Below are 24238 nucleotides of genomic sequence, written 5' to 3'. Positions count from 1 at the left end.
AATACCCCATGAATATCCCTGTGATTTTTCCTGCTGGGTTCTTCTCCACTTGTCTCATTCTTTAATCAAAATTCAGCTCAAATCTGACTTCTTCCCTGAAAATTTTCCAGATGACCAGACTTCAAAAACTACCTCTCTCCTGAAGCACCTATTGCTTGTATGTGTACACAATAGCTGTGTGTACACACACACACACACCCCGCTGATATAGTGTCCTAAATTGTTACTTCTCTTCTGGATCCAGCCTTAATCCCACAACCAGATGCGCCTATATCCTACATTTATCACTAGTAAATATGCCTTTTAACCCTACCTCTCCTGTAAATGTGTACTGTTCACAAGAATTACATCTTTGCTGCCTCGTTTTAGCTTTTCTGTTTCTCAGCGGTGGGACCTTGAATCAATTATTTAAACAATGTCTTTAAATGTCTTCATTTAAATGGTATTAAATGTAGTATCTACCTTACATGTCTATTACAAGGATTAAATATATAAAAGTTAAGGACTTAGAAAAGACGCTGACATCGCCATCGGTGTCATCACTGAACCGAGGCGGTGAGAAGCTTGGGGTAAAGACAAGCACAGAGCCCAAGGACCCCACCCGCTACATCAAGGATGCAACAATCCAAAGCTTTAAGGAATCAGCTAGATTTGGGCAGAAAAACAAAACAAACACGGAAGAATGAAAACCCAGCCGCCGCCACTCTTTCTCCTGACAGTCCACACGCTGGCCTACGTTCCTGGAAGGTTCGCCTTTCTCACCTGATTCGGTTACTCCCTCCTGCTTCCACTGTTGCCGCTCAGCCTCAGTGGGGAAGCCCCTCAAAACTGCCAGCTCCGGTATCCACATCTCCCTGGACATCGCTGCAGCCCAAACAGGTTCCTACGAGGGTCACACAGGAGTCAACTAAAGAAGGTGAAAGGAGGAGGGCCCAAAGACGCTGAAATCTCGTGGTGACAGTTCCTGTGAATACACCCACAGCCTTAGAACTCCATGTGCAGACACAGGAACACGGACGCGGCCATGACAGCAGCGCGGGACACCCTGGGAAAAAACACACACACTCCGCCCCGGCTTCCGCCTAAGAGACCAACCCAAGTTCTTAGTACTGAGCATGTCCCGTAGAGACGCCCCGCCCCGAGGGCAATGGGCGGGTTCGAAGGCGGGTCTCCTCTTTAGGGGCGGGGGCCGCGAGCTGTAGACGATTTGAGCGGCGTGGAGTCCTCTTGCCCCACCCGCTGCGGACTGGGATTAAATAAAATGAGGCTAAACGGCGGTCTTGGTCTGAGAAGAAGAGGTAATAGGAAAGGTCTACCGCTTGGATTCCTAAACCTTTTTGGATCAGAACCCTCCTGACTACCTGACGCGGGTCCTGGCGGCAAAATGCACGTGGGCCCTTAGTGCCAACATTTGGGTACCGTCCGGCAAGTTAGAGACCTTCTGAAGTGGAGTCCGCGAACTCCGGGTTAAGAACCTCGTCCGCAGAGACTAGGTCTTTATTCTTAGAAAGAATGAAAGTGTGGGGAAAGTATCGGGGCGCCTGGCTGGCTGAGGCCGGGGAGCCGGCCACTCGATCTAGGGGTCGTGAGTTCAAGCCCCATGTCAGGAGTAGAGATTACATACCTGTATGCACACATACATAAACAAATACAAGCCAACTTTAAAAATTAAAAAGTGTAAGGAAAGTATCTGGTTTTGACGCTGCCACTAAATCATGACCGAGTGGGGCATGTGGCCCGGCGGCTGGTGCAGGGAAGGAAGTTAGTGGAGGAAAGACTGACGCCAGAAACCTGTCACCCCTGCGGGCCTGCCGCTGAGCACAGAGCTGGCGCCTCGTTCGCATTTCTCCTTGTCCTTTCTTCCCCGTAGCCGCCCTCCTAGGCCTAAACGGAGGCTCAGAGAGCCAGGCCTCAGCGGGGCGGGACGCCACCCGAGTGGGCCTGACGCCTGCCCTCCGAGAATGGAATGCCGTGCACGATCCAGGGCAATCCCGACCGCGCAGCCTTCCTGCGGCAATAAAAGTGCAAGAGATCTCTGAAAGAGCCGCTCCTGGGGGGAATGGTGCTTGGCTGCTGCAAGAAGCCAAAGGAAGCCAGACCTGAGCTGTGAGCGGAGAAGAGCAGAAGCCCGAGAAGGTCTTCTCATTGAGAAGTAATTAAAAGTTATTTGTGCGGGAAATGATATTTAATCAGGGTGTCCGTCCGTATTGTTGTTGTTTTTTTCAGCACAGAATCCAGCACTGTCTAAACCATTTGACAGTAGAAACACTGACCACTACACCATTCCTCGGGTGCCTGTAGAGCCCCCTTGTCCCACACAGTGAACTTGGTGCTTTCTCTAGAATTCAAGGTTGGTTTGTTTGCACTTGAGGGGTGCCTGGGCGGCTTAGTGGGTCAAGCGTCCAGCTCTGGGTTTCGGCTCAGGTCAAGATCTCACGGTTTCGTGGGTTTTAGCCCCTCGGCAGGCCCTGCACTGACAGTGTAGAGCCTGCTTGGGATTGTTTCTCTCTCTCTCTCTCTCTCTCTCTCTCTCTCTCTGCCCCTCCCCCCCTCGCGCTGTCTCTGTCTCTCTCAAAATAAATAAATCAACTTTTAAAAAATCCTTGGGGCGCCTGGGTGGCGCAGTCGGTTAAGCGTCCGACTTCAGCCAGGTCACGATCTCGCGGTCCGGGAGTTCGAGCCCCGCGTCAGGCTCTGGGCTGATGGCTCAGAGCCTGGAGCCTGTTTCCGGTTCTGTGTCTCCCTCTCTCTCTGCCCCTCCCCCGTTCATGCTCTGTCTCTCTCTGTCGCAAAAATAAATAAATGTTGAAAAAAAAATTTTTTTTTAATCCTTAAATGAGATATGCTTCACAATCATAGTGATTAAGTATATTAATCTCTCTTCAGGCAAAATGGACTCCAGGAATAAAAATGTGGAAGAAAAAAATATGGTCTCAACTGAAAAAAATATATATGGAGTGGATACTGAGCTGATGGGCAGGGCAGGTCCACTTGGGGATCCATGGAGTGCCTTGTCTCGGCAGGTTGCTGGGAACCCTGATGTCCCCATCTATTAAGTTCTTTTTTTTTTTTTTTTTTTTTGAGCTGGCCAGATTTCTCAGAGACTCTTTTTTTTTTTTTTTAAGTTTATTTATTTATTTAGAGAGAGAGGAGATGGGCAGAGAGAGAGAGTCCCAAGCAGGCTCCATGTTGTCAGCACAGAGCTGGAGGCAGGGCTGCATCCCTCCAACGGAGAGGTCACAGCTTGAGCCAAAATCAGGTGGCTTATCCGAATGAGCCACCCAGGCACCCCTCTCGGAGACTCTTTAAATCTCCTACCTAGACAGTGACGGTCTGGTTGCCAGAGCTCCAGAGCCAAGTGGAGCAAGAAAGCCAGGGGTGTCACCATTCAAGATCCAGTCTGAATATCAGGCCATGTAAAGACCACTACAGTTGGGGTGGAGGGAAAGGAGCGGGCAGGGGTTCCAAATGACTGAATCAGCTTTGCCTCAATCCTCCTCATTTTAGCCCCTCCTCCTCCCACCCCATAATCTTCAGTCCCAGGGGTATCTGGTGCACGCAGCTGCTGAGTCTTTTGAGGATTCTTCAGTCTGATTGCAAGTGTGCCTTAGTTTTTTCCATTGCATTTTTAGGACCGTGCCTTCTCTGGTCAGCTACATCAGTTACTAGCTCCCAGACAGGGTTACCCAGCCTCATGGTCTCCTTCCCTGTTGATTATGTCTTAATTTTTATCTTTACTATAGATGTAGTGGGTTTTGAAGAAGAAGAGGTGGCATATATTGAATACGCCACGTTTACCCTAGAACCTTAAATTGTATTGTAAATGAACTTTCTCCAAGCAGCTTCAGGTTTGATACACATTATGTGTTTTAACTAATCTTATCTCATATCTTTCTAAGTAGTAAAAAGGAGGCAGGATTGTAACCAGCATTTCATGATCCTTCGATCCTTTTTCATATTCATTAACAAATCTCATGTTTAATAATAATTTTTAATTATTGTGTGTGGCAGCATTTTTAGCAATAGCCAAAAACTGGCTACAACCCAAATGTCCATGCATGGATGAATGAATAAACAAATTGTGATATATTCCTATAATGGACTAGTATTCAGCTATAATAATGAATAAACTATAGATACACACAATATACACAAACACCAAAGTAATTATGCTGAGTAAAATAAGCCAGGAAAAGTAATATATGAGTCCATTTATATAAATCTAGAAAATGCAAAGTACTTTATGACAGAAAGCAGATCAGTGTTTCCCGGGGGAGGGGGGGGGGGAATGAAGAGGAAAGCAGGGACAGATTCCCAAGAGGAACAAAGACATTGGGGGGACAGGTAAGAGATATGTTCACTATCTGATTGTACTAATGATTTCATGGGAATATACATATGGAAAAACTTTAACTGTTCAGTTAAAATACGTGCACCTTTTTCTATGTCAACTATACCCACTTATACCTCAATAACACTGTTTTCTAAAAAGTGTCCATTGTATAAAACATAAAATCTTCTCTCCCAAGACTAGTATTCAAAAGCGTTCACCTGACACACAATTCTTTCTTCTCTTCTCATCCCACTGCTGGTCCTCTGCTCTTTCCAAGAATTGTGTCTCTCAGAACAAAACCCCACAACTACCAGGAACCCTCCAGAGAGTTAGCTGGGTCTGTGTCCTGTGGCAAACAAATTAACATGGATTGAAGTTATAAGACTAAGAAGATGTGGTGTTAAACACAGTTCAATGGATATCTCACTTAACTCTCAATAACTCTTTAAAGTAAATATTATTAAGCCAATTTTTCAAATAAGGAAACTGAGAAGTAAGTACCTTGCCCACGATTGCACTAAGATTTGAACCTAGTCTGACCCCCAAAGTTCCATGCTCTCCACATCTGGTGAACACCGGTGGGTGAGAAGTATGTGACTGGTCTGCAGGACAGAGCAAGTAGGTAAATAAGTGAAATAACTTCCCAAGTAAACATACTAGAAACAGCTTTAGAGTCTAGGTCAGTACAGGCGCTAAAAATCCCTAAAAGCAAAGATTGGAGAAGCAGAGGAAAGAAAGAATGTTTGTGGGTGAGGGTGGAATATTGGTAGGAATAGAAGTCAAAAGAGACAGAACAAGGAGCTACCCTCCTTAATGAAAAGCAACCAGATCCCATAAGGTTTCCTTCTTTGGAAACTGCCCTGGTCAGTAGGGACTGAAGGCAGGCAGCCCCGTGATGTCTTCCTATGTTTTACTTTGTCCTTGGGCTCCTAGAATTTGACTCTAAACACTAACATAGCACGCTCCCCTCAAGGGTATGCTGTTTCCCCCCACAAAGCAAAATAAGACCCTTCCCTCGATAGGTCTTCATTCAGGTGAAAATACGATAAGGCTTTCAACAAGACTTCACTAGATGCAAAATGGATACAAAGGAGACATAAGTATAGATACAGGAACAATGCTGCTAAGTCTCACATAATCCAGGGTTGATCCAACCAGCACCATTTAGAGAGTGCCATCTCTCCCTCAACTCAAGAACTCTTAGGCATGCTTAGAATCACATAAGGGGGCCTCCTCCCCTGGGTGGGAAGCTCTAAAGGGACCTATGTATCACAAACAAACTGACTCAAAGAATACATGAGTAAGGGTTCCTGTCATTTAAGATCCAAGGACACAAGGTGACCCTGAACATCTGCCCTCTTGATTTAGGCTGTTGAGACTCCAGAGAAAGGCTTTTCTACATATTATCTATGTCCTGATGAATTAAAAATACAGGGAAGGTTTGAGTTACAGAAGTTCATAGATAAGAGAAAGGACAATTAACTTGTTACAATCTCTCTCCTGGCATGGATGTAACAGATTCTTGCACAATTAAGTGTCTTTTCTCAATAGTGATGCTCATTCCTTTGTTTGCTACTCTTTGCGTTCTATTTTTGGTTCTGGAGGTAGTCATGAAATAAAATTTTCTTTACAACGCATATGGACAGTAGCTAGAAAACATTTCATGGTTTTAAAAAACTCAGATGTACCATTCAAATGAGATGTAATACATCACCAATTCTTCACATTAGCCAGTAGATGACATCAAACCCTAGAACTGTTGAATTTTGTTTTTATAAAAGATTGGATTAAATGTTTAAAATATTTTAAAAGTTTAGCTTTCTTTAACCAGCATGAAAGTTTTGAGAGTCATTGATTATACTTTGCATTTAAAAAAAATTTTTTTAACGTTTATTTATTATTGAGAGAGACAGAGACAGAGCATGAGCATGAGCAGGGGAGGTGCAGAGAGAGAGAGAGACACAGAATCCAAAGCAGGCTCCAAGCTCTGGGTTGTCAGCACAGAGCCCGACATGGGGCCCAAACCCACAAACGGCGATTTCATGACCTAAGCCGAAGTCGGACGCTTAACCTACTGAGCCATCCAGGCGCCCCAATGATAGTTTGTATTTCGCTTTTAGTTTTAATAAATAGTTTTAGGGGAAAAATAGAAACTTAACATTTTCTTAAAAATTTACATTTTTGATGAAAATACATCCAAACTTTATATACTTGGAATAAAATTACATCACGTATTTTTAATTCTTTAGCTTATTGGTGTTAATAGGACCAGGAAAAGGCAAAGAATGGATTCTCCCATAGAGGCTTCAGATGGAGTTTAGTCCTGCCCACACCTTGATTTCAGACTTTTGGTCTCCAGAACTGTGCATGAATAAATCTCTGTTATTCAAGCCCCCCCCAATTGGTGGTAATTTGTTACAGCAGCCCTAGGAACTGACACAAGTATTAAACCATCATTAAGATTTTGTTGAAAGAAGGTCAACATACATACATACATACATACATAAATTCTATGGGTTATGAAGATAACATTTGTCAAAGTAGGATGATAGGACATATTTCACATAGAACTATTAGTTAGAGGGGTGCCTGGGTGGCTCAGTTAAGCGTCTGACTTCAGCTCAGATGTCTATCTCATAACTCGTAAGTTCATGCCCCAGGTCGGGTTCTGTGCTGACAGCTCAGAGCCTGGAGCCTGCTTCAGATCCTGTGTCTGTCTCTCTCTGCCCCTCCCCCCGCTCACACTCTTTCTCTCTCTCTCTCAAAAATAAATAAACATTAAAAACAATCACTTTAATAACTTAAATATTAGAATATCCAGCATGTGTATCTCCCTTTGCATCTTCCTGTATAAATGTCATGCATGGACAGACTTCTATGTGACTTGCGATCCTTTTACAGTTTGGAAAAAGAAATATTCCCTTCCAGTCACCCTGTCTCCTCAATTCCACTTTTGGGTCTGAAGACACATCCCTTATAACATCAGAGCCACAGACATCCTGTCATAAAATTGTGTGCATACAGCATGGGGAGGGCTTTTCCTTCTCAAGTATGTAGAAGAAAAATTGCTTAAGTTTGGGAAGAGTATCACGTTTAGGGGGAAAGCCAATCAAGATATAAGAGAATGGATTGAAAGAGTTACCATTGTGGAGCAGTTAATAATGGTTCTCAAGCCTGGCTGACCTTTAGAACCACCTTGGGAGTTTTATCATCATCTGCCTGGAATCAACTCTAATTAAATCAGAACCTCAGAGGGCTATGGAGATTCCTCTTCTCAGCAATTTTTAAAGCTTCTAGGCGAGTCTAATAAGTGGGAGATGAGAACCATGAAGTGGTATGTGGCATGGATACTGTGCTAGGTGTTTCCCTTAAGTCATGTTGATGATTGATACTTATAACAACACTGTGAGACCGTTGTTGTTATTTCCAATTACAGAAGAAGAAGCCGAATCTTGGTGAAGCCATTTAAGGCCATAGAACTAGTGATCTGAGAGAGCCAGCTGGCTCTGGTGTCTGTCCCTTGCTCTGTAATCCAGCAGAACATCAGTGACTGGGATTCAGAGTGCAAACTTATAAATCAGCCAGAAATACCACAAGTTCCGGGGAAGGGGTATTAGGCCACTTTAGGCCAAAAGTGGGACCAGGTGAAAGCCACTTGTATGGAGAATAACACTGCCACAAACTGAGGAAGACTGGCCCTTCGGCTGGCCTTTAAGCCTGCTGTGTCAACGACAACCTGCCTCACCTGTACGCTCGTACAAGCCATCCAGGGGCAGCCTCCTGTGCCGAAGCTCAGCCTGGCGGAGATGGGCTCGCTCTGCTAAACATGCATCTAAGTGCCAACCACCAAGAGTGTCACCGAAGTAGCTCGAATTCCCATGATGTCAGGTTCTCTGAAAGGCTGCCAGTCCCCGAACTCCACAGTGCCCCTCACCCTATGGAAGATCAACACTGCTCAGCTGGGACAGACTCTGCCTGACCAGCACAATTTTCCCTCACGTAGAAACTGTCCCCTCACTTAGAAAATGTCAGGAGCTGAATCGTGTCTCCCCCCCACAACCACTACCCCCAAATTCATACATTGGGATCCTAACCCCCAGTTAAGACCTCTCAAAATGTGGCTGTCTTTGGAGATAGAGTCTTTAAAGTGGTAATTAAGGTAAAAGAAGGCCAGGAGGGTGGGCCCTAATCCATGTCCTTATAAGAAGGGGTGATTACAACATTCACATGCACAGAGACCATGTGAACACACAGGGAGAAAACGGCCACCTACAGGCCAAGCCAGGAGGCGTCATGCCAACACCTCGATCTTGTTTAAGCCTCCTCCGTCTGTTACTTGTTACGGCAGCCCCAGCAAACTATGTAGGAAGCAATACATCCAGCTTTGTCTTTTTATTTCACGTACTGATTAGTGAGTGGTCTCATAATCCTTTGACAGACTTAGAGGATTTTATTTTTAAGTGTTTATTTGCTTTTAAGAGAGAGAGAGTAGATCCGAAGCCCTGATTGAGGGCTTGAACTCGTGAACCGTGAGATCATGACCTGAGCCAAAGCCAGACACTTAACGGACTGAGCCACCCAGGCGCCCCCACCAACATCCAGGGATACTCCTAGAGCCAGTTCTCTGTGTTGATCTCTTATGGAACAAAAATACAGGTTGAAGGTCTTAGGGTGAAATAAATAAGTCCTATGGTGCTCTGGGCCAGAGGTAAACAGATGGGTGATGGAAGAGAAACAAGGCTTGAAATATACAGAGAAAATGTCTATGGAAAATGTTTCCAATAATCAGGTATCTAAAATTGTGAGAAGACTAGGGGCACCTGGGTGGCTCAGCCGGTTAAGCATCCGACTTCGGCTCAGGTCATGATCTTGCGGTCTGTGAGTTTGAGCCCCGCGTCGGGCTCTGTGCTGACAGCTCAGAGCCTGGAGCCTGTTTCTGATTCTGTGTCTCCCTCTCTCTCTCTGACCCTCCCCCATTCATGCTCTGTCTCTGTCTCAAAAACAAATAAACATTAAAATTTTTTTTTTATTTTATTTATTTTTTTTTATTTTTAAAAAAAATTTTTTTTTCAACGTTTATTTATTTTTGGGACAGAGAGAGACAGAGCATGAATGGGGGAAGGGCAGAGAGAGAGGGAGACACAGACTCGGAAACAGGCTCCAGGCTCTGAGCCATCAGCCCAGAGCCCGACGCGGGGCTCGAACTCACGGACCGCGAGATCGTGACCTGGCTGAAGTCGGACGCTTAACCGACTGCGCCACCCAGGCGCCCCATGTTTGACTTTTACACAAGGTTTATGATGTGCAGCTCACAAAACCTGGCAGGGTGCCTGACTTCAGGTTTGCAGTGATCGCGCAGGTGGAGAAGAATCAGCATCCCAGCCAAATACTTAGAAGTGACATTCTCCCTGACGGCTTGGCGTATGGAGAAGGGCTGAGAGAGGGCAATGAAGTCACGACCTGAAATGGGGAAGCTGTGTCTGATCTTGACCTTAAGCAGACGGAGGCCCTATTTTCTTCGAAGAGCGTTGGGCTCACTGTGATTGTCTGGCTGCTGGACACAAAGGAGACTTGTGTTCTTCCTGGTCACACAGTGACCTGTTCTCAAGGTCCTAGAACAGTGTGCTGCCCAATCCCTTCTGGAGGAACTCCTGGGGAACTCAAAAGAATACAACCAGTGATTTCAGCAATGTCCCTGACATCACACCTGGTCTGGAAAGGAGTCAGACTTACGGAATGCTGGACCTGCCTTCCCACAGGGAGAAAGTGCAGTGGACACTCAGGGACCCTGAATTTTTTGGGCACAGATCATCCTGAATTACTTGGTCAGAGTTCCTCTTCCCACCCAGACTCAGGCCACCATGAGCGGAGAGAGTGTCAATCTGCTCATCACTGTGTCCATAGAAACAGAACACTTCGAGCCTTTTCTGCCTTTTTTTCCTTCAGTGTATTTTTATCTTATTTTAGAGAGAGTGAACACAAGTGGGGGAGAGGGCAGAGGCAGAGGGAGAGAGAGTCTTAAGCAGGCTCCACGCTCAGCAAAGAGCCTGATGCGGGGGCTCGATCTCACGACCCTGGGATCATGACCTGAGCCAAAATCAAGAGTTGGCTGCCTAACTGACAAGCCACCCAGGCTTCCCTGCCTGATTTTTTTTTTTTTAAACTGACAGGACAGTTTTTTTTTTTAAACTGTCCATTTATAAAAAGCTTTTAAAACCTAAACCACTATAAGAGAAAATTCAAATGGGCCAAAGGATTAAAATATGTTGGTTGACAACAGGAACAAAAAATAAAGAAATTACAAAACCAGCATGTTTTTTTTTTTTTTTTGATGGGAATCATGGAATGCAGAATTTATGTGTTGGTGGGACACAATCCTATTGGAATACTATAAACACGGTATATGTTCGTGGGTGAGGTTGTATGTTTTATGCATCCCTACCATCAATAATAAAAAACAAATATTAATCAACCATACTGGAAGAAATAAGGAATGGTCTTCCTACTCAACAGTTACAAAATATTATAAAAACCGTGGCCTGTAAAGAGATGATCAAGAGATTACAGCCATGAAAACAATAGCAAAAAGACTACAGCCAAAATATGTATATTTCAATTAGTGTTAGGTTGTTTTTGGCACTTTGTAGCATTTTAATTATGATCTCTTTTTCTCACTTTAAATATCCACTTGTGTAAAATTAAAAAAATTAAAAAAAAACAACAAAAAGACAATTACATTGTAAAACTGCAAGGACAGAAGACAAACAGGAAGTTAAATTAAAACTATTGTCAACAGTCAAATAAAGGGCTATCATGAAGGATTTTCATCAAGTTCAGGAAGACAAGTAAAATAACAAGACATTTAAGACAGGTTATTATCCTGAACTAAAGCACTGTACTAATTAATTCAATTACCTATGAAATTATCAGATGGAAAAAAAAATGTTTAAGAACAGCAGGGTAAAAAAAAGAGATTTAAATAAAGCTCCTAGATACATAATAAAAAATACACTACATAAGGCAAGTTCAGAAGCCTTTCTGTTAAGGTTAGATTAACCTTAAAATCTAAAGATCAAATCATTAAGCAAATTAAGGCTTAAAAAAAAGACTTCAGGAAAGTTTCAACCACTATTCTTTTTTTTTTTTTTAATGTTTATTTTTGACAGAGAGAGAGAGAGAGACAGAGCATGAGCGGGGGAGGGGCAGAGAGAGAGGCAGACACAGAATCGGAGGCAAGCTCCAGGCTCTGAGCTGTCAGCACAGAGCCCGACGTGGGGCTTGAACTCACAGACTGCGAGATCATGACCTGAGCCGAAGTCGGAGGCTCAACCGACTGAGCCACCCAGGCGCCCCTTTAAAAAAAATAATTCAGGGCGCCTGGTTGGCTCAGTCTGTTAAGCTGAGGTCCTGATTTCACGGTTCGTGAGTTCAAGCCCCACATCGGGCTCTGTGCTGACATCTCAGAGCCTGGAGCCTGCTTCAGACTCTGTGTCTCCCTCTCTCTGTCCTTCTCCTGCTTGTGCTCCGTCTCTCTCTCTCTCAAAAATGAAATAAACATTAAAAAATAAAAAAAATTTTCAATAAATATTTATTAAATACCTCTAGTATTCTGGACACTCTGTTGGCAGCTAAGGTTACCAGTAAGTAAACAGTCCCCAAGCTCAGGAAACTTGCAATACTGTGGAAGAGACACGCACACAACACAAAGAGAAACAAAGATCTTGCTCCCAAGTGTGATAAAGCCCTAGTGTGCTAGAGTTGGCCAGAGCCAGTGAACAAAAAAAAATTCAACCACTATTGTAGAGTAAACCCAACGTAAGATAAAGGGAGCCTAACACTCCCTTTTATAAAGGGTGTCATGCATGAACTACAGAATTCAATCGGAAATACATGTAATTGCCAGGTTAAAAAATATCCAATGGGTAGCTAGCTATTTCCAGTCTTTGGAAGTAAACAATGAGAAATCTGTGTCATTTAAGTCTCAGGACACAACCAGCTAAAACTAGCTACAAGAGCTCTAACTAGTCCCTCTAAATAATGAGAACAGCTTTAGGGAGATGGGGCTCTGTGGCCCCTTGAAAAGAGGGAGAAACCAAAGAAGGAAATCTGTAGGAAGGCTAGGGAAAAGCGATAGCAAAGAACAGAAGTGCGGGATGGGAGCAGGCAGAGGAATGAAGATCCATGTCTACGCTTGTGACCTAGCCCTTGGAACAGAGGAGGCCAGGAAGGTGTAGAGGATCAGTATCCTGAGGCCCCCAGTAGCCTGGACATGGCTGGACCAGGCATTCCCTCCCTGGAGAAATAGAAGTGTATTAAATTGAAAACACTATCAAAATAGTCACCAGTGCAATTTCTTCTTGCATAAGAAAATATAGCTGGTGCAACTTGAGCAGGAACACAGGAACATAGAAGGAAACCAGTCATTTGGTAGAGACCGTGGGGTCACTACAGGGTCACATCGAGGGGCTAAGGGATGGAAGCCAGAGGATGCCTCTTCTATCTAGGAAATGGACAGGTTCAGAGGACTCAGATCAGCTCCTTTAGCTTGAAGCATCAGGTGAGTTGATGCTGAAAGATGGAAAGCTGTGGGGAATTGGGCAGCTTTTCAAGAGAAAAAAGTGAAAGGACTTTTTTTTTTTTTTTTTTTTTAAAGTAGGCTCCATGCCCAACGTGGGACTCGTACCAAATGAGCCAGTCAGGTGCTCCAGAAAGAGCTTCCTTCTTTTTGGGGTGCCTGGGTGGCTTAGTCGGTTAAGCATCTGACTCTTGATCTCAGGGTCGTGGGTTCAAGCCCTGCACTGGGCCCATGCTGGGTCTGAAGCCTACTTTAATTAATTAATAAATCAATCAATCAATCAATCAATCAATCAATAAATAAATAAATAAGAAAAAACAAAGAGCTGCCTTTTAACCTGCCTGGCACCTTCCAACTTGAGCACATGGCTTTTGCATTCTTACCACTATGTTCGTCTGGGTGGGAGCATAGAATGGGGGATGAGACCCAGAGAGTGGTTTAATCTGTTCCAATTGGGATCCAGACAGGCCTATGACCAATACCAAAATCAATCCCTGTTAGAAAATATAGGATTCTTTGGTCTTTGTATACGGATGTGCTTTAAAATAATAAAGAAGCAGTTAAAATCACAAAGGAAAAGATCAATAGATTATTTCATGGTGGTTTAAAACTTCTGTGAGAAAAATTAAAAGGCCATTTGGGAAAGATAGAGTAAGAATGATAAAAACAATAAAATCCTACTACACAAGGAGCTCATATATATTAAAACATTAAAACAATACATAAAAAAATGGGAAAGAGGTATAAAGTCATCATTGACAAAATAGAAATTCAAATGGCTAATAAATAGATAATGTTGAAGAAATGCAGATATAAGCATGTTTGATGATAATAGGTAAAAATGCTAGATTAAAAAACTATAATCTCTAATGCTGGCCAGGGCACGGCAACGTTAACTGATACTGGAAGTAAGAATCAATACAACTTCTCTGGAAAGCAATTCATCATTATATATATCAAAACCTTTGACCTAGTAACTTTATTTCTAGGATTTATCAGAAGGAAATAAAGGTACTGACCATGTTAATCAGAGCAGTATTTGTAATTAGAAAACAGAAATAACCTAAATGTCCAACAGTAAGGGATTGGGTAAGTATATCCATATTATGTAGCCATTCAGTTTCCTTAACGATAAAAACTGTTCCTAACATGTTGTTAAAAAGCTGATAGAAGTGTATATACAATGTAACAATTGCATAGAAAAGAGAAGTATAGAAAATAGATTTGGAGCAAAAGATACCATAAAACTGTTTACTTTCGCAGTTTGTATTTTTCAGGATTTTCCCAACTTTCCATAGTGAGCTGTACATTAAGCTAGAATAACAATAAGACCCCTCAGTTTTATGAAGCCAGATGAACCCAAGAGCTGCCAGGCTCTGACTGCCTTGCCCAAGACTGGAGCATCAGCATGGCAGCTTGGGCCAGGCTGCTGGCTCCAGTCCTCTGCTACCCTGGCTGCCTCCTCCAGCCGAGTCTGTCTAGCTTCCCCCCAGGTCTGCAACTGGATCCGTCACTCCCATGTCTAGGCTGACCCAGTGGGCATGAAAGTTTCCATCTTGGAATCTTTTGTTCTAACCAGTCTCATTGCCTCACAAGATGTGAGGCTTGTTTCAGCAAAATACTATTCTAGCACCTACACAAGGTCATACCAGAATACAACTTTAAGTGTATATATTGTTTGGTTACAAAAAAAAAAAAAGGCCAACTGTAGAAATTCGTGTACTTAAATAATCAGCTTTGGGTTAAGGACTAAATGGCCAGGGAGTACTGCCTGGCTCGGGGCCAAGCCTCATTTGAGTTGTTGAGAACAGTGCTGCTCAAGTCATGGTTAAGATTGCTCCCAGGTGGCTGTGGGCTAAGTGCAGAAAGTGAGAGGAAACAATGTGACAAGCTGCACACTTTTTACAGCATTGTATAAAGTATGGGATGGGTCTCTAACGGAAAGGAACCAAAACCCTTGACTCTTTACCAGGGTAAGACACACTAACTAGAACACCTCACCTCACCCACTTTATCCTACATAAACAGAATCACAGGACATTAAAAAAATATTTATGTACTTTCTACATCTGTCTGACTTTGAAGATATTGGTCTTAACGCTACAATGGTATCTAAGCAGTTTATTTTTGTACTTTAAGATAACGTCTTCTTAGTTGATAGTTTTATGAATAGACCAATGGTCTCAACTGGTTTCCAAATTTCTTCACATTTTCTGCACATGCTCTTTTGGATCTAGGCCATCCTATGCCTGCTGGTTTTTGTTCCATTGTTTTCTAAGGCCTTCACGCTTACCTTTCCTACCCCACCCCAACCCCCCTCAGACTACTTAGCTTGTAAACATGCTGGTTATTCTTATACCAAAAAATATGTATTTCCCCCGCCCCCCCTTCCTTTCCACCTCTGTGTCCTAGTTTATGCTCTACCACTTGGACTATAGTGGGCTCTTAACTCATCTCCTTACCTCCCCATAGTTGGTAGAATCATCTTCCTAAAACAGTATGACCGGGTTGCTCCCCTAATTAAAGCTCCTTGGGAGCTCTCCATCACACACAGGATGTTACAGCTCCTTAACAAGAGAAGTCTTCCATGATCCAAGCTCTCCTATCTAACACTATGGCCTAACATTTCATTTGACTATCCCATTGTCTCTGACAATCCAATGTGCTATTAACTCGAGCTCTCCTCTTGTTCTCTTTTGTCTGTGGTAACTTCTGCCTGAATTCTTTATCCTCATCCTTCGAGACTCAGGATATCTTCCTTAAGGAAGCCTTTCCTGACCACATCACCTCAAACATTTTGCCTGAGCGAAGTGCTCCTCCCCTGTGTTCCCAATAGTACCCTGTAAAGAACTCTTTCTGGGAACTTAGCAATTGTACCGACATCAAGTTTCCACGTCTGTCATTCAACCCTGAAGTTCGGGAACCTGTACCTAGTACCAAAGTGAGCGCTCAAATGTTTGCTGGCATAAAGTCAGGATCCCAGATGGAACCATTTGAAAGTAATCAGTCTCAAATTCAGACTTTTAGGTTTTGTTTTTTTTAAAACATGAATCGGACCTTATCGTACTGGTATTGTTAATTTTCTTTTATAAAGCCCCCTGAAGACTAGTGGTGTGAATTGGAGAAAAAGGACCCAGCCTTATTTTAATGATTAAAAATTAAATCCCAAGGGGCGCCTGGGTGGCTAAGTCGGTTAAGCGTCCAACTTCAGCTCAGGTCATGATCTCACAGTTTGTGAGTTCGAGCCCCATGTCAGGCTCTGTGCTGACAGCTCAGAGCCTGGAGCCTGCTTCAGATTCTGTGTCTCTCTCTCTGCCCCTCCCAAGCTTGTGCTTTGTCTCTCTCTCTCTCAAAAATAAATAAACATTAAAAAAAAAAAATCACAAGTTGGAGGCAAACAGTACACTTGATATAGTAGCTTTTATCTTCTATCCCTCACAGAACCCTGAGAGACCAAAAAACAGAAAGCCTAGAGGATGGAGGACTGTCCTTTTACTTCTTAATGTTACCTAGAATTTAGCTAGCGTGTATGTGGATGACATTTAATGGACTCTTCTTCCTCATAAATGGACTTTATTTTGTCACTCTTGGTGTAGCTCATCACCCACCAGATCGAACAGTGTGTGTTTGAGAACTTTTTGTTTTCTGGTCACATACAGTCTGTCCCCTCCTTTGTCCATGCTTAAGGAGCACTACCCCTTGTACATCAGAGAGTATCACGCTCCCTACCTCCCCTGTTGCTTCACAGAGCAGCTCAATGTTCAGAATACAGTTTCTCTTGGTCAGCTCAGATTCAAGGTTCCCACAGGCCACGTCATTTTATATACTTAGCTTTTCCTTTGTGATAATTGGTCTTTGAAAAATATCCTTTCCTTTCCCAAGCTTAGGTCTTGGAAGTGTCCAATTCTTTGTAGAAACAGCATTTCACACCATGGCAAACTGTTTTAGAAAGAAGACATACTAATACACCTAAGTCTTTATTTATTTGGCTCTAGGAAGAATTTGCATGAAAATGAGCCTATATGGCAGGTACAGAATGTACTGTAACAGCACCAGAGAGGTATCCTCTCTGCTCTACAGAGCCTCAATGTTTAATACATACATGTGACTTTAGTAATAAAACCAGAGTCCAGGAAAAAAGGAGCCCTTTAGGAAAAAATCAGTTTAGAGTGACTTTTCAAATTGACCATTCCTTTTCATATACTTAAATTCAAATAACGGATACATTCACAGGCCCAAATGTTGGCATAGAATAAAATCATGTTCATTTATTTTTTTCTGCATCTTAGAATTAGAAGGCATAAAATTAAATACGTTGAATGTAATAAATTCATCCATACAAGTGCAAGTCTCCAGCTATAATGCATTTTATGGCATATTTATCATTTAAAAAATGTACCAGTAAATCAAAAAAGAGGGAGTATGTCCATTTAACTTTTATTTAAGTGTATGTAGGAGGTCTTCAGAAATCAAATATGAGCATGAAGATATGGCCAAACATAAAATCTATCAAATTCAGTGAAAAGTTGCTGACTTTAAATAGTAGTTGTAAGAATGACCAATATATATTCTTTGTTAACAACCCCTCACTCTACAGTAAAAAAAAAAATAAAATAAACATTCAGTAAACATTCTTTCCTAAGGTAGTTTCCCTTATATATCAGTGATTTATCCATTTCTTTGTATACACAAATTTGTTGAACATACCAATCAGTGGTTCTCACAATTGAAAAATAAAAGCACAAAAAAGTTTACACTCTTGTACAGGTAAATAAAAGATCACCTTGAATTAAACTGGATCTCCTTAAGGGCATAGTATAGTTTCAGTTTCAATAACTATTACATAATTAGTTTCTTACATACAAATATTGACATATTTGGCTTGTGCTTCAAAGCCTTTGTGTCTACGAAGTCCATGTCAACGCAGCTCATAATTTGAAGTCACTGGGGAGATCCTTACTGCTGCTGGGTTTGACCTGATCATGCGTTAGAGTCCCCTCAGCACCGGCTGTGGCACTGCACATCTCCGAGGCATCATCAGCATCAGGGTCGAGGCCTTCGGGACAGGGAAGTTTTAGCAGCTCTTCCCGGAGCTGAGCAGTGTGACGCTACATGGGGGAGAGTAAGTGATACTGGGATAAACCCTGGGATTCTAACATAACGTCAGCTGAGAGAGGAGATGAGTTTAAAACAAAACCCAAAGCATTAGGCCTACAAATACTTACTGAACACCTTCCTTATGCTAGTTATTATAAGAGGCAAAAATCTCGAACCTCAAAATAACTGACGTTGCTAAAAAGCCCTGAGTAGCATGCCCATAGACCCTACCCACGCCTCCATCCCTGGAGCAAAACAGCATTACTTATGATATAGAAGATACCGTTCTTCTGCAATATACACTCTTTTAAATTAAAGAGAGTAACCTCTTGATTTATCATACATCTTGCCTCTGGCTAAATATTTTTGAGAGAAAGTCTATAAATGAAAATAAACCCACCATTATTTTACTAAATGAGATTCATCAGGCACAGCAGGTCGATGTATATAACATTTGCAATATGTTTCACACTAATTATCTCACTTAATGCTAGAAAAAACCTTAGAAACAGTTTTATCAACATAATTTTTTTTTTTAATTTAACCAAATGAAAAAGAAGATTTAGAGAGAGTGTGTAATTTTGTATTATACTATACTGCCATTTAGGGAAAGATACAGACTTGTTAACAGAGAGTGATTAGTTGTCTATGAATATTAAGTTGTGGATTATAATTTTCTAGTGGGAGAGAAATGGCCTCAAATATCACACCAGGGGTTTGAAATTTTGTTGTTGTCAATAGCTGACTTTGACAATTAACTAACCAACATTTACAAAACAGTTTTTATGTAGGAGGCACAGTGTTCAACACTGACAATGTAAAAGGAGCAGAATAAGGAAGATAAAATCTCTGACCTCAGAGAGACTAAATTTTGGGTGGAGGTCTAAGATGCATAAACAAGGTAAGACAACTACACACTTGCAGCCATTTGTAAGGTTTTAAAATGGATTAACACGCTGGTGACTCGTAAGTTCCCTACCCCAATTTCCCTTCCACTGTGGACAACAGGAGAAAACAATTAGGGAAGGAGAAGGAAAAATTTGATGGTTTTAATGTTTGCATCCTTCGGATTCCTTTACTGTTTGGTGGCCATGGGTCCGTCAGTGAATACACAATAGGGCTCCTTTTAGGAAGGCTTACTCACCTTGAGAGCTGCCGCATGGTGAGACATAGTCCTGCCTACCCGCTTATCACTGCTGTACTGCTGGATGTCTGCAATCCACTCCTCGCACTGGGCCATGATCTCAACTCTTTTCAAGTAAAAATGTTTGTGTATAACCTTAAGAATAAAACAGCCAAGGGAACAAAGTTTGTTAAGGTCAGAATTTAAAAGACAGAATAAGGGGCATGACAAAGAAATGAAATTTATACATTTTTTAAAATGTTTATTCATTTTTGAGAGAGAGAGAGAGCGTGAGCAGGGGAGGGACAGAGAGAGAGGGGACACAGAGTCAGAAGCAGGCTCCAGGCTGTCAGCACAGAGCCTGACACGAGGCTCCAACTCATGAACTGTGAGATCATGACCTGAGCTGAAGTTGGATGCTCAACCGACTGAGCCACCCAAGTGCCCCACAAAGAAATGAAATTTAAAAGACAGTTACAATGTTTTTGTCTCCATACAACTTAAGTTAGTGAATTCTGTATTAACAAGAAAGAATCATGCTTTAAAAAAAAAATTTTTTTTTAATGTTTGTTTATTTTTGACAGAGACAGAGACAGAATGCGAGTGAGTTAGGGGCAAAGAGAATGAGAGAGGCACAGAATCCAATGTAGGCTCAAGGTTCCGAGCTGTCAGCACAGAGCCTGACGCAGGGCTCGAACTCATGACCTGTGAGATCATGATCGGAGCCAAAGTCAGATGCTCAACCGAATGAGCCACCCAGGTACCCCGGAAGAATCATGCTTTTGACATCAGAAGACATGTGCAGAGATGCCCAGCTCTACACAGAAAATAATGCCCAAGCTCAACCAGACAATAAAATAGTTAATCCTACTGGAGAAAATAAAGATGTGTATAATGCAGTATATTCACAAAGTGAGTAAATAACCAGGAGAAAATAATTAGGAAAATATTGACAATAGAAAAACTGTCAAATTTTCTACCTTGAAAAGAGAACTCTACAAATACCTAAATAACTAAAGACATTCAAGTGTCAAAGGCATTTACACGGAAATCAGAATAGAGTCCTAAAAATAGCACTATTACTACTTTCTTAATTTTATCTTCTGGTTAATTTTTAGATAAAATAGTATTAATACATTATAAAGTTAACTTTCATTATAATAATTATAGTTTGTATTTGGAATTAAAAAAATTATCTGAAAAATTAAGTACAATTTCTTTCTGTTTAAGTAGTAGGAGTCTACTTCTGATCAATGTAAGTCAGAAAATAGATCAATTTGGAATTATTATTAAATCAATTAAAAAATATTATTCTGTATGCTAGGTGAGCCACTATATTCCCATGAGCTTATCTCCCCTAAAGAAAAGGCAATAATACCTACAAAGTTTTATTAGGGGAAACTGCGAATGGATGTAACACACCAATCAGATCCTATTACATTTAACAGTTTCTGCTCTTGATGCCTACAGGGACACAGAAGTAAGACACTGCCTGACATGACGAACCATGACAACCACAGAACCAGACAAGAGGTAGGTGAACCAGAAAGAGGTACTTAAAAAAAACAAAAATGTATGGAATTGTTGGATTGCTATATTGTACACCTGAACCTAATGTAACAGTATATGTTAACTACAATGGAACTGAACTGAAATGAAATAAAATAAACTGAAGAAAAGGCAAACAAAAAACCCCAGGGAAGTCAAAGAGGCACATCTGAAGGGGAAAGTCAGGAAAGCATACATGGATGAAGGGTGCCCCCTTTAATGTGAGCCAGGTTCTAAAGGATGAGAAAGATTGTTTCAAATTATACTTATCTGCTTTTTGTAAAAGTCATCCCCCAACTCAGAGTTCCTTGTGTTAACGGTTTTTCTTCCGGAAAAAAATTTTTATGCATGAACCAACAAATTATACCTCAACTGAGTATATACACTTACACACTTATTTCAATACATTTTAAAAGTGAAGCTTTGCATAGAGAAACACAAATTACACATACAATAGGATGCATTTTCCCACAGTGCACACCAACGTAATCTCCACTCAGACGAGAAACAGGACATTACCAAGCAGGCTGCAAGCCCCTTTTTGCTACCTCTCACCATAAATCCTCATGGAAGGGTATACAGTATCCTGACTTCTTTAAGCCAAAGTTAGTTTTACTCATTTCTGAGCTTTTAATAAAAGGAAACATATGAAATGTATTATCTGTGTCTGGCTTCTTATGCCCTATATTGTATTTATGATATTTGTCTATGTTAACCTGCATAGCAGTTCATTCACATTGCTGTATTCCATTTTATGAATATTCCATAATTTGCCCATCCATTCTGTTCAAAGACAAGTGAACTGTTTCTAATTTTTGGCAGTTATGAGCAATGTAATGAATATTTTCTATACCCGGTATAGAGACTATACCCAATTTCTACGAAGCACACACCAAGGAGTGGAACTGCTGGTCTTTCAGCATATATTCAGCTGATTAGATCCTGCCAAAGAGTTTTCCAAAGAGGCTGTACTGATATCTATATTCCCATCAGAGTGGATCAGGGTTCCAGCTGCTGCACATTCTAACACTTGGTATGAAAAGCCTTTAAATTCCTAGAGATGCTGAAGAATGAAAGGACATGGGCCAGACAACATAGGACTTTGGAGGCCATGGTACGGACTGGAGTGAAATGCAGAGATTATGTGTAGAAAACCACTGCCGAGGGACAAAAGTGGAAGCAGGATAACTGGTAAGGAAACCACTTCAACTGTCCAAGCAAGAGGTAATTAACCATGGCTTGAAATAGGCTGGTCATGGCAAAGACGGTTTTACTTTGATTATGTCTTGAAGGGTGGAGCCAAGAGGATTTTTCATTAGACTGAATGTGGTATACTAGAAAAAGAATCGAGGGGCACCTGGGTGGCTCAGTCAGTTAAGCATCCGACTTTGGCTCAGGTCATGATCTCGCGGTTTGTCGGTTTGAGCCCCACGTCAGGCTGTAGCTGAGCTTACCCCAGATTGTCTAAATATAAAGGCAAGTACAATACTAACAAACCGTATTATATAAGGTCTTTAATAAAATATTTCATTAATTTTATTGAACATACCTCTTTAAAGCATGGTGAAGGGTTTCTGATTTGCTCTAGCATTGCCCACTTAACCGTTGCTTGCCTAATGTTTCCATCATATTCTCGAGAACTCTGTGTGCCACTGGGAGTTCCTCTAGACCGTTCATATCCTGGTTCATTAAAGTAAGGCTCAGCTACTAATATAAGGGACTGAACAGACACCAACACCTGTGGAACAAAGAAATAAAGACAAGCTATTATAATGGGACATTTTTATTACCAGTAAACTGGTATATTTTAATATGTGCTTCCACATATTTTTATCACTGTCAAATTGATGTTAATCACGAGGACACTGAAATGCTATATTATTAAAAGCAATATTAGGGGCGCCTGGGTGGCGCAGTCGGTTGGGCGTCCGACTTCAGCCAGGTCACGATCTCGCGGTCCGTGAGTTCGAGCCCCGCGTCGGGCTCTGGGCTGATGGCTCAGAGCCTGGAGCCTGTTTCCGATTCTGTGTCTCCCTCTCTCTCTGCCCCTCCCCCGTTCATGCTCTGTCTCTCTCTGTCCCAAAAATAAATAAAACGTTGAAAAAAAAATTTTTTTTTAAAAAAAGCAATATTAAAATAGACACAGTAGTTTTTTGTAAAATATTCATATATCTTACATTTTATATTCTTGAATTCTTGAAAAACAAAAAGAAATGAAGGTATTTCCTGAAACTGCTAAAAAAATTTTTGTTTATAAACACCCCACACCAATTTAGACATTATTGAGCTCAAATTGTCCTTACGCTCAAAGAGGATAAAGCTAACCATGCACTCTGAACAATACTCACTTAGGGGCACCTGGGTGGCTCAGTCAGTTGAGAGTCTGACTCTTGATCTGGGCTCAGGTTATGATCTCACAGTTTTGAGATCAAACGGGATTCTCTCTGTCTCTGCCCTTCCCCTGCTCATGCGCTCTCTCTCTCTCAAAATAAATAAACGTTAAAAAAAAGGACTCACTGGTAAGAACAACTATTCATGAGGCAATCTTTATTTAAAAAAAATTTTTTTTAAATGTTTATTTATTTTTGAAAGACACAGAGACAGAGTGAGAGTGGGAGAGGGGCAGAGACTGGGGAGACACAGAATCTGAAACAGGCTCCAGGCTCTGTGCTATCTGCACAGAGCCCAAAATAGGGCTCGAACCCGTGAACTGTGAGATCACGACCCGAGCCAAAGTCAGACACTTACATGACTGAGCCACCCAGGCGCCCCTATTTTTATTCCAAAGAAAATACTTTTTAAAGGCATCTGCTATTTGCTTTTTAAAATATATACCATTTTGGAAGTATATAGATGCTACCTTATTTTTCTTCAGTGAATTCGTCTATTTAGGAGTCATAATATTTATGTTATGGAATCTTCTGGAGCCTCGGATTATCTGACCTCATTAGTCATTTTACTTCAGAGTACACTTTAGCCATAAAAACTGTGCACGAAGGGATGCCTGGGTGGCTCAGCTGTTTGAGCATTCAACTCTGGATCTTGGCTCAGGTCATGATCCCATGACTGGTGGGATTGAGCCCTGTGTCGGGCTCTGTGCTGAGCGTGGAGCCTGCTTGAGATTCTCTCCCTCTCTCTCTCTCCCTCTACTCCTCTCCCCGGCTTGTGCTCTCTCAAAAACAAACAAACAAACAACAACAACAAAAACAGAAGCAAAACTGGGCATGAAAAAAACAGTAAATCAATAAATCCTTGGACAGAAAGATTTCTCTTTTTAAAAAGGATTTGAATTTCAATATTAAAATTATCTATCCCTGAGAACAATGTATAATACATATTTTTAAACATGTTTTATTTATTTACTTGGTGGTTTATTTATTTGTTTGCTTGTTATAGACAGAGAGTGCTTGAGGTGGGGGAGAGAGGCAGAGAGAGAGAGAGAGAGAGAGAGAGAGAGAGTCCCAAGCAGGCTACACACTGAGCACTGAGCTTGAGACCTTATTTATTTATTTTAAAAAAAAAAATTTTTTTTTCAACGTTTATTTATTTTTGGGACAGAGAG

General features: G+C 41.6%; 2 protein-coding genes across 13 annotated transcripts in view; both read right to left on the bottom strand.

Annotated features, from left to right (window-relative positions):
* TTC27 (tetratricopeptide repeat domain 27) overlaps nucleotides 1-1055 on the bottom strand; it is a 176772-nt gene extending 175717 nt beyond the window's left edge. Inside the window, exon 1 of the mRNA XM_040496473.1 lies at nucleotides 763-1055. Within this exon, the coding sequence (XP_040352407.1) occupies nucleotides 763-862 (100 nt within the window). The 5' untranslated portion in view covers nucleotides 863-1055. The remainder of the gene's footprint in view (nucleotides 1-762) is intronic.
* A 15817-nt stretch (nucleotides 1056-16872) lies between these two features.
* Nucleotides 16873-24238, bottom strand: part of BIRC6 (baculoviral IAP repeat containing 6) — a 225633-nt gene continuing 218267 nt past the window's right edge. For all 12 annotated transcript variants that reach the window (XM_040496471.1, XM_040496472.1, XM_040496461.1 and 9 more), the window contains 3 exons: nucleotides 22226-22414; nucleotides 19150-19284; nucleotides 16873-18016 (listed from right to left, as the gene is read on the bottom strand). In XM_040496471.1, the coding sequence (XP_040352405.1) occupies nucleotides 17837-18016; nucleotides 19150-19284; nucleotides 22226-22414 (504 nt within the window). In that variant the 3' untranslated portion in view covers nucleotides 16873-17836. The remainder of the gene's footprint in view (nucleotides 18017-19149; nucleotides 19285-22225; nucleotides 22415-24238) is intronic.

The sequence above is a fragment of the Herpailurus yagouaroundi genome, unplaced genomic scaffold, assembly GCF_014898765.1.
Source record: "Herpailurus yagouaroundi ecotype Mexico unplaced genomic scaffold, PumYag 188, whole genome shotgun sequence".
Taxonomy (NCBI): Eukaryota; Metazoa; Chordata; class Mammalia; order Carnivora; family Felidae; genus Herpailurus; species Herpailurus yagouaroundi.
This window is presented reverse-complemented; position numbering and strand designations above follow the sequence as displayed.